The 11192-nt window shown below is 39.2% G+C and overlaps 1 protein-coding gene across 9 annotated transcripts in view; it reads right to left on the bottom strand.

The window, feature by feature from the left end:
* Positions 1-3042: 3042 nt before the first annotated feature.
* The window catches only part of RIC1 (RIC1 homolog, RAB6A GEF complex partner 1), a 56669-nt gene continuing 48519 nt past the window's right edge, over positions 3043-11192 (bottom strand). For 5 of the 9 annotated variants that reach the window (XM_082337200.1, XM_082337197.1, XM_082337195.1 and 2 more), the window contains 5 exons: positions 10162-10448; positions 9171-9365; positions 7054-7243; positions 6725-6913; positions 3043-6336 (listed from right to left, as the gene is read on the bottom strand). In XM_082337200.1, coding sequence (XP_082193326.1) covers positions 6051-6336; positions 6725-6913; positions 7054-7243; positions 9171-9365; positions 10162-10448 — 1147 coding nt within the window. In that variant the 3' untranslated portion in view covers positions 3043-6050. Of the gene's footprint in view, positions 6337-6724; positions 6914-7053; positions 7269-9170; positions 9366-10161; positions 10449-11192 lie in introns of those variants that run through there. The other 4 variants (XM_082337198.1, XM_082337202.1, XM_082337199.1 and 1 more) reach the window with 2 other exon arrangements.

The raw sequence follows: 11192 nt of genomic DNA, 5'->3' as shown, positions 1-11192 counted from the left end.
AGCATGATTAAAGGCATATTTGCATTGTTCTTATTTATTGCACTAATGTTTTATTTAGGCTTGGGGTAGAAATACTGCTAAGTGATGCTGGAGTTAGACAGCTAGAGTTAGAGCTATGTGGGAGATACGCATGGCCAAAGAATGTAAAAATTATCTGAGCTGAGAAATGTTAAAATGGGGGCCCTGGCTGGTTGCCTGGAGAGGGAGGTTCTTCTTGAAACAAGATGTGGTATGGAAGAGTCACTGGTAGCAAAGCTAGGTATTCTTTGCAAAACTGATAGTTGAGAGCAAATTTACTGTTTATCACAGGTAGAGAAACAGGATGGAATGTTTTGCAAACTGTTTCAGTGTCCATCTGGTTCCCCATTCAGTACAAGCAGATTAGTCTTCTGCTACTGTGGTTTTTTACTTCTCATTAAAAGTATTGTGTGTCTTATTCTGTGAAATACACAAGAAGCAAGCAGCTGGTAATTTTAAGGATAGAAGTGCATGGGAGTAGAGAAAGTCTTTATTCTCAGTGGGGGCGGTAAGCAGCTAGCTGATTGGAATTCCCCTATGTTAATTTGAAACAATTGACATGCACAGCCTTTTCTAAATTGCTTTACTCTCCCTTAATGCTGGATTTCTTCCTGGAGTTTTGATAGCTTTGAGAATCCATTATGTTCTCTATTAACATACATAGTACTCTGTTACATATCTATAGGTAAAAGAGCTTCAGAAATAAGTATTTTATCAATTTAAGCATGTGGTTGCAAAGGAGGCCTGTACACATTGTGGTTATACAATCTAATGCAGCGTTAGTGTGTCATCGTACCTTCAGACTGCCTGTCAAGTAGAAGTATGCATTTGAAACAAAAGTGCAATGAACAGGAGAATTTCAGCTATCGTACACAAAGTGACAGGCTGTTGAGCTGAGTGGAGCCGTTCTGTGTTAGCAAGATCTGTCTTTAATGTCTGTTCAATCTAGGTTGGGTTCCAAACCTGTTGGAAAAACACTAATCAAATAGACAAGATCTAACAAGTCTATGCAGAGCCAATTGTAGCATATGGGACATTGCTGCTGAAGAGTTCGCCTGCATGGTAATGCTGTTCAGTACTTTTTTCCTTGAGGGCTAAACCTAATCTGTTTCTTGATAATAATGTGGAAGGAGCCTGCAGGGTGACCCATCTTAGAACTTGATATGCGGTCTTAGTGAAGGATGGTTAAAAAGCCATGCAAGATGAGTAACCCTAAGTGCTGTCACAAAACAGTGCGGTTAGACAATGTGAAGTTGCGTAAGTGTGACTTCTGTTTTGAAGATAGAACATGGATTCTTGGTCTTCATGAAAATCTGTTCCAGTCTTGGAAGATAAATTAGTCCTAGAAATTACAGGCTTCCCTGTTCACTGCAGAAGAGGTTCTGTTGGGTTCCCACACTTCATGGTTCTGTCAAAGCTGCAGATGCAGCTTGAGACCTTTAAGCCAATTTAGGGAGATTAGTCACTGCTACCTATATTTCAAGCAAGGTGTCAAGCCTCACTAGCCATTAACAAAAGTTTTTTAAAAAAATTCAGTTTCAGAAAGCTGTAAGAATCAGTCTTGACAGTTAGCAGTAGTTTGTCTAGAAAGGAATAATTCAGTCTGGTCTGAGACTCTGAAACAGATACAAGCTTCAAAGCCAGTAGGTACAGGTCAATTAAGTACCTGTCTTAGAAAGGTGCCCATGCACAGTTTATTCAGGGATGTTGCTTCTTCTGTGGGTGGTGGTGGGGTGCTTCTTTTTTTGATAGGAAATAATTTGAAAAAAGTTATGAAAGAGTGGTTAGGTGCCTTATGTCTGAACTGTTTAACTAACTTCAGCCTCCAGTTTTGAGCTTTTGTAAAAGTCTCAGTGCTCTCTGGTAGGAAACTCCTTGAGTTTACTTATTTCAGGTGGTACATAATAAAATAGAAGACTCAGCAAGTTGAATCTTTCTTTGAGTAGTATGAGAAATCTCCTCCCTTTTCTGTGTTTAAGCCCTGGGACTACATTTGCTGGTCACCCTAAGCTGGCATTCATCTCACTGCCCACTAGAATATCTGAACAGTCTTCAGCTCTAGGGTAGGAAACGATGAGACAGTAGTTGGGTCTGTGCCCCCCTGCCCCCCCTTTTTTTTTCTTTTTTCTTGGGGGGTCTCCTGGTAAGTTGAAGACAGCTTACCACCCTCAACAAGTCACCCATCATCTTTTGTAATATCTTTATAGCTGCAGATGACTTCTCTCCTCAGTTCATAGCGAAAAGAATGGAGCTCTTTTGTGCAGGTTCTGGCTAGATGATGCATTCATGGAGCTCTGTTTACTTAGCAGTGGATCTCAACCTGTAGCTTACAGACACCAGTTCTAAAACTGTTTAAATTGGTTGCTTTGGACTAAAACACACTAGTGAAAAATCAGCTTTTTGGTTGACAAAAGTGTGGTGAAAATTATCCTCAGAAATGTGATCTGACTCAAGCAGTTTTGCAAGTATACCCCGTGTGAGAGGATTTTTTTAGATGGGTAGCAAGGAATCCAGCTTGTTGTTGCTGTTTTTCAGAGGCAATTAGTTTTGTACAGGATGAGAACCAGATCAAGAAGACTTGATGATATGCAGACGCTGGTGAAGGCAGAAATTGGATATCTTTCTATGCCATTAAATGCCTAAGTAGGCCAGGCTGGCAAGAACCAGGGCAGCCAGTTTTATGTGAACTGGATAAGCAAAGTGGGGAGACACTGAGTTGGAATTCCATAGAAAATGTTGACCCTCGACTGGTTAAATAGCCCGTTTTTCCTATGTTTAGGTTAAGGTAATGGTGCATGTTTGTAGATGAATAAACCTTTGGTGGATTAATCGTGGCTGGCTGCCAGGTGCCCACCAAAAAGCTCGTGGGTTGAGATAGGGAGATTACTCACCAGTTACCATAATAGGCAAAACAAACTGGCCTAGGAAAAAATTAATTTAATTTATTGCCAATTAAAAATAAAGTAGGATAGCAACAAACACAGAGAAAAATTAAAAACACCTTCCCCCCAACCTCCCCTTTCTTCCCAGGCTCAACTTCACTCTTCTACCTCCTCTTCCACAATGGTGCAGAGGCATCAGGGATGGTCAGTCGAGGGTCGGGTCACGGTCAGTCTGTACCAGTTCCTCTCTGCTGCTGTTCCCCTGCTCCAGCATGGCGTCCCTCCCATGGGATGGAGTCTTTCATGAACCGCTCCAGTGTGGATCCTCCTCTTGATGGGGTAGTCCTTCAGGAACAGAGGTAGTCCTTCAGGAACAGACTGTTCCAGCATGGGTCCCCCGTGGGCCGCGGTTCCTGCCAGAAAACCTGCTCCTGCATAGGCTCTCCATGGGCTGCAGCTGCCTTCAGGGCTCATCCACCTGCTCTGGTGTGGGGTCCTCCGCAGGCTACAGTGTGGCTATCTGCTCTGACGTGCTCCACAGTGGGTGGCAGGGGGACAGCCTGCTTCACCATGGTCTAAAAAGACTTAACTGCTAAACAACAGTAGCATGGTAGTAAGATATTAAGAACGTTAGTATATCAGTTCATGTACGTGTTTACTTGTACAGATCCACAGGCTGCAAGGGATCTCTGCTCCAGTGCCTGCATTATCTCCTCCTGCCTCTCCTTTATGGGCCTGGCTGTCTGCAGGACTGTTCCTCACATTTTGTCCTCACTTGTCTCTCTCACAGCTGCTGCACAGCATTTTTTTACCCCTTGTTAAGTGTATTATCTGAGAGGGGGCACCAGCGTGGCTGATGGGCTCAGCTGTGTCCCGTGGTGGGTCTGTTGGAACTTCACTGTGTCTGACACAGGGGTGGCTCCTGGGCTCTACTCACCAAGGCCAGCCCTGCAGCCCCCTTGCTACCACACCTTTGCCACCTAAACCCAATACACCTCTTCTCAAAACAACAGGTGGATGTAACACCAAAGATACACTAATAAGGTAATTTTTAACATAGAAGCTTGACACCTTCATCCTGTAAAACAGGCCACGGGGTATGGTGTGGCAAACTCAGTCTTCATTGGGTAATGTCTTTGAGAGCTTTGTTTCTCTGAGACAACCTAGTTGAATTCTGGTAATTTACTGTCAATGGCTTGAAGTCAGAAATAGTTATTTTCCACAGGAGTAACTTCAAGGAAAGTTGAATACATTTGTCTTTTAATTACAGGTATAACAGCTGTGAAATTGAGATACAAAATTAGCACATGAGATTTGCATAGAGAGAATTACTACTAAAGAAGTACAAACTTCTGAAATTTCACAACTAAAAAGATTTAACTGCTAAACAACAGTAGCACAGTAGTAAGATACTAATATTAAGAATGTTAGTATATCAGTTAATGTATGTGTTTACTTGTACAGATCCAAAACCTGAACAGCAGAAAGCTGATCAGGGTGGGCCTGGCTTACATTATTACCACAGAACCACAGAAAAATATTAACTTGAAGCACAGTTTTTATTTCTTTAAACATAGATTAAGCAGGTTTTTTATCATAAAAAAGCTTTAAGTATCCCCTTATAACAATAATGGATTTTGATGTTGGATCACAACAGGCCTGTAGGTATGACAGACATTATCTGTAACCAGTAGCTACAATGCAGACTAAGCTTAACGCTGGGACTCTTGAACCGGATTTCCTTCCTATAACTTCGGTATTAGTTTCAACTCTTAAATGGAAAGTCAAGCTGCATTCACTAAAATCTCCAGCTTTCCAAGTAATACTCGCAATTATTGCACTTGTACTGGTTGTATAGGCTTGGTAAAGCCGTTCTAAAGCAACAGTTTAATATTTGTACATTTTAAAGCACTTCATCTTATCTACAAAGGAAATAAAGATGATGAAACCACAATTTATTTCAACTTAATTATGAATATTCTTAATTTTCAGAATTTAAATGGATGCGCATTTAGAAACTACACTAGAAAAGCAACAGATGCTGTAACTACCCTGTGATGACTAGTTTGGTCCATGTCAGTAATCAAGTGATGTTATAAAAAATAAACTAGTTTATTTTGTATAAAATGAGTAATGTTGCATTTTTGTTCAGATTGCACAGTACAAACAAGCTAATATCTAAATTAATACTGTTACAGGTAGTTATTACATAGGGACAGCAGCTAGAAAAAATAAGTACCTCAAAGCAACAGACTTCTGCAGCCAGCTTTCCATAACATTGTATGAAAGTTAAATGTCTTAGTTGCAAGTATGCATATTATAAAATGTTTGAAAAATGTTTAAGTATGAGCTGTTAAACTAATTTTCCATAGCAAGAGTATATGATGATTATTTACATTTAAAAAATCCATTTTTGAGAAAAGAATTTACAATGAAATAAATAACCTTCAGCAATCCCTTAAACCCAACTACAAGATCCGTAACTGGCAGTAAAAAACAGGTAAGCCACCTTGTGTCAATGTTAGGTCAGTAAAGTATGCCTCATCCAGAAAGAAGTGCAACTCTGCTTTAACTTTACTAGTAATCTAGAAACATGCACAATATATATTGGTACCTTCAAATATGGTACAACCTTGAGTATTTGTACAAGAGTATTCACAAAAACATACAATATATTTTACAATCCTTTAATACAAAATATCGATATCAAACCAATCTGAACTGCATTGATCAGACATTTCTCAAGCAGGCAAGCTGCAAAGGATAACAGTTTTTAAACTTAATCCCCTCTTCACCTTTTAAACTCAAGCAAGAGATAAATAGTTTCTTCAGAACATGTGTTGGTGATGTAAAGGTACTGATGAACATTAGCTGAAACTGTCTCTGTATGTATTCACTGTCTCTCAACACTACTAAGTATCAAAATCTAAAGCTGCAGTCTGAAGATTGCATTAAAAAAAAATCTTGCCTCCTTTTGAAATTATTAGATGAAACTGCTGCTTAGTTATCCCCACTAAAGATTTCAAAGATTGAAATATTTAAAAAAAAAAAAAAAAAAAAAAAAAGTTCAAATGCAAAACATGGAAGCATGTCTAAGAGCTGGTTTGCTTCCTTTCACACCTGATGCTTGGGAAGTTGTTCATCTTCCATTTAAGACACAATACAGTCATAATTGCCTTCTTGGCATGAATCCTCATCCTCTGTCTTAGACTTGTCCTCTTCATGCCTGCTTGCATTGCTGTTGCCGGCATCACTTTGAGGATTAGTGCCATGGCTAGATGAAGTCCTGCTTTCCTCAGCTCTGGGATTCGCTTGCTCGGTAACCTTAGAAGGATTCACTGGCTGAAAAGCTTCAGGCTGTACTTGCTCTTCTGCTATTTCACTTAGTTTCTGGATCTGTGGTTTGATGATATTTAGAAATGGCTTGTACCCAGGGCTAGGAAAATAATGGCATAGAACACCATGAGTGAATTAAAAAATAGTACTTCTGTCATATGCCTGAAAAGCAGCTTTTCTTGGGGGATGTTTAATATAAATGAATATCTTCTATAATCCTTCCTGTACAGAGACTTTTTTTTATAAACAGAGAGAAAAAGGCAACCATAATCAAACAATAAAAGTTGGAGGGTTGGTTGTTCTGGGTTTGGTTTGTTGGGTTTTTTTCCAGTTTGATCACAACTGTATTACGTGGCTGTCCTGAAATTTTCTGCAGAAGTGCTTTTAAATAATTGTTTCAGCTCGGGCTGAGATAACTCAAAAGTTATTTTTTAGGTAACTAATTATTGACAACTGGAATGAAAATGAAGGAGGAAAATAACACTTACCAATCTGTAGAAGCCCATTTGTCAACAGCATATAGGCCAGTCTTGATATTCTGACAGATTTCTCCATCAATATCAGAGGATTGCATTATACTGAAAACCTGGTTGATTACTGAAGATTCTCTGAGGATAAGGCCTATGATAATACACCAATCCAGACATCCTGCTTCCATGAAGATATGTAGCAAGTACCTATATGGAAAAACAGTCTACTCATTTCTTTTTCCACTCTGAAGACAAAATCCTAGTGTGATTCTGTAGACAGTGTTTCTTTCTCCTCATGCTGCATACTAGTCATTTTAAGTTTCAAATGCCAAGATTACGTTACTTACCGCAGCTGGACCTGTGACTTGTGCGGCCCTTTACTAGCCAGTTCTAGAGAGATATGTTCAAGCTCTGACTGAGTTAGACTTAGACTGGAGAAGTTTTCATCCACCATGGTCCAGTCACCATCCACCACAGAACTTGTTTCAGTCAGGTCCGTTGCTGAACCAATGCTGCATTCGTCACCTACCAAAAACACTCAGAAACATAAGGGAGAAAGAAACTACTTACTTTAGTAAGACTCAGAATTTCTGAACTACTTCCTATAGAAACTGACAAATTACACAGTAATGCTTCACTGTGTATCACAGTGGTAAGAAGTTACTCCAGGCATGCTGCAGATTCCACTTCAGCATTCTTCTTGTGACACTATATGGTAGAATTATTATTGCAGGAATGCAGTAGTTTTTCTATTAAATAAAAATAATCTTGCAGAATAATATCAATAAGAGATCCTAAAGATGTGTTGGCGATCATTGTAAGAGCCCAGTGACAGCCTCTTACATACCATAGTCCTACAATTAAGTCTGTAGGAAGGGTTGCAGTCTGTCTAAAGATACTGCTTTCTTCACCTCTAACTTTGGTAAAAATGAAGATGCAATAGCAAGTTCTTTTCTTCATACAAAAGCCTGAAGATTCTGAATGCTTGGTAATGTAAAGATTTACCTGCACTGATTACAAAAAAGAAATAAGTGTTTCTAATAAAAACATGAAGAGTAGATGTAGTACAGAACTTTCACAGGAACAGTAACAGCAAAGCTAAAACCATTATAGTCGTGAATAAGGAAGGCACCCACCCTCCAGAACAGTTTCCATATTAAAGTAGACGCATCTTTTCTGTGGAAAATATTTAGAAAGTCAGAAAGTTATTTTATTAGCTTCTTGCCCATGAATACCACTGCTGGATTAGTTATTTGTGAAATTATTACTATTAGAATTCAGCTTGCAATGTTTTAAAGACTATTAATTTAGTTTCACTTTAGAAATAAGCTGCTTCAAAATGCATACCAAAGTCCATTGAACTCAAAGGTCTTCATCCAGCTCAGAAAAAAATGAGATACTTGTTTACAGAAACAGTGGTAGTGGCAGACAGCAGTACAAGATAGTGCAATGAAAAGATAAATAAATTTTCCCCATTTAAATTATGCTTTTTTTGAGAGTTCTCTTTTGGAGAGTTCAAACTTACTTAAACCTAACGCACTCTTGCAGTCTTCAGAAGTAATAAACAAGAGAAACAGGAGTGAAAGTAGAATGAGGTGGTGCCCCAGCAGAGGGAGAGAACCTCACTCTCTCTTCATTTTTTAAAGACCATCAACTTGTGAAATAGCAGCTCCAAGTGCTCTGCCTCTCACAGGAGGCCCTAGCATCTTGGGGAGATTGTGGTTCACACTTAGTACTTAGGTCTTTCCCCTAATAAAGTGGAAATCACATGACATAGACACTGTTGAAAATGTTGCTCTGTGCTTGAGCACAAGAGGGAGTAAAAAAAAAAAAAAGAGATGAATGGTCAGACAAATATTTCCTGTCTCTGACTGTGGTCAGAAAGATGCATAGAGAATAAAATTCCCCTTTGTATTTTCATAAGCTGATCATACATTTGAGCTTTTAGAAAAGCGATTTAAACAAGGCCATAGGAAAAAAGAAAACTATACGGGACTATAATTTCCTCAACTTCCTCAATAAAGAATGTATCTTCTATCTTTCTAAAGAAATCCAAAAGCACAAAGTTCATGCATTAGAACAGTGCCAACCCATGCAAGAGGCCAACCTGTGCAAAATACAAAGATAAAAAAAAACTCAGGACACTCTTCCCAGCCAGACTGTAAAAATACTAAATTTCAAGTTATCGTCACAGACAGGAACTTCAGCAAATAACAGTTTCATATTCTAGTTCAAGTACTTAGAGATGTATGACATGGGCATTGTCTTTCTGTTGTAAAAATTTCAGTTCACTTTTCAACAAGTCCTCTTTTTTTTTTTTTTTTTTTTTTTTTTTTCTCCTCTGAATTATGGTTTTCAGCAGCTGAGAAGCAACAATACAGCAGTGGCATGCAAATACCAAAATATAAGTGCGTACTTCCGGGTGCATTCTTCCAATAAGCAGACAGAAGTAAGAGTGACTAACCTTTACTTAGCAAAGGAGAAAGGAATGCATCTTGCATGTGTGGTCCATGGGATGAAACTGTGTCAATCTCTCTCTGAGAGGAGCTGATAGCGCCAAGCCAGCTGCGACTCCGAGGTGCGTGTGAAACCCCTGTGTCCATTTCCATGTTTACAAAGGTGTCTGCAGACTGCGATTTTAGCAGCTGCTCCCCCACGGCTAAAAAAAAGAACCCACCAAAGAAAAGTCATGTAACCATCAAAAAAGAAATTTGGGAAGTTATCTCCAGGCATTTCAGAAAGCTAAAACATGTATCTAAGTCAATATTCAGTTAGTTTGCTAAGGGATCACCAAAAGTAAGGGAATGCAGCAAGTTTAGGTTTTCAAGAATTTCTGATCAGCTTTTTATGTCAGCACTGGCATAAAAGAAATATCAGCCAATAAAGTGTTAGCATCAATAGAACTAAATAATGGTGCTGCTACTACCAAAAATAGGAAGACTTGGCAGCTAGTATCAACTTTGCCCTAAGAAGATAAACTAGTGAACTGATAGATTAATAATACAAAGGAGGTTTACAGCAAGTCCTCAAAATTCTTACCCCTTAACATAAAGCAAAATTTCAAATATTAGGGACGTTATTTTGTTAAATATAAAAAAATTAATCAAAACTTCATATAAAGACTATATAAGAATGTTGATTTTAGTAATTTTCTGTAGCAGAATTTATGTCAAAGAGCAATATCCACGTTCAAGTCAACATCTGCACAAGTTCAGTCCACCTGAGAAAGCAAGAAACCTCAACAGAAACAGCAGTGTAATCAGACTACACAAGAGATGCCATCTGTGCTAAACAGAAACCCTTCAAAAAAACACATCCTGTGTGATAAAGCTGTGCAGGTGGCAAGCTTCAGCCTGTTCTTTGCTTGGCTGAACCAAGGAAGGACAGATTCAGACTGACGGGTGTAGGACTGCAGGAGGGAAACCTAGTCCAAATCAACTCAGACGTTACAGCACCTGTCTTGTACTTTCCATTCTTGAAAGGTGAATTAATGGACGACGCCGGTATGACTGGAAATGGCCAGAGGAAATCCTTGTGTAGCTTTTTCAAAGCAAACACAAAATCCTCCACGCGGGCAGCTCTGGCTCGCTCCTTGCACAGCCAGCCGATCAGCTCAAAGCCTAACTGTGCAGCAAAGCAGCCAAGGTCTTTCAGCTTGATTTCTTCTAGCAGACGCCGAGCATGCCGCCAGAGCATCATGTCAATGTACATGTTCTCGGCACAGTCACTGTCTTTACTCCACCTATAGACAGACCAGAGAACAGTGACATTAAGACTGATAAAACAGAGTCATAAAGGCTGTTGGCCACAACCACAGTACATCGAATGACCAGAGTAGTAGCTTTCTGTGTACCAACAAAAGCAGTTTCCACCATTCCTTGCTATTTATGTTCTCTAGAAGATCCTACTGCCTCAATGGGTGAGTGAAATAAGGGAAGGAAGTTACAACAGCAGCAGTGTCGATAGAGTATTAAACTATTAGCAATGCAGAAAAAAAGTAAAGAAGGAGAGATAAAAGACAGATGCCACTGCAGAGTGACTTCTGAGAAACAAGTTTAGAGAACACGTGAAGTATTAGTCTAGGACCCTTCCCATCAAAACTCTTAAGATAGTACTTGTATGGAAAATTACTACATAAAAGCATTTGAATTTGTACTAAGATTGTTTTGAAGGTCTTATATGGGGAAAAAAAGCCAAAACCAAGATAATAATGAATTCCAGCTCAGTGCTGCTTCTGAACATTAACACCGATCAATACGAATTCTGTATAGAGCAGTTTAAGAGGGATTCATCCCAAGCTGTAAAAGGTTCTATTTACGGCTTGGCAACACACTGCTAGATCAAGATGTGCATAGTATCACAGTGCAATGTATACTATGATGCTGCAGTACTGTGAGCTCTGCAAGACATATCTTTCAGGAAAACAGATCCTTCAAATACAAGGCATGCACTCTCACTAGCTATTTAAATTACTACATTTGCACCC

The sequence above is a fragment of the Platalea leucorodia genome (assembly GCF_965183815.1).
Source record: "Platalea leucorodia genome assembly, chromosome: Z".
Lineage (NCBI taxonomy): Eukaryota > Metazoa > Chordata > Aves > Pelecaniformes > Threskiornithidae > Platalea > Platalea leucorodia.
Note: the sequence above shows the minus strand (reverse complement) of the source record. Positions and strands in the feature narration are given on the sequence as shown.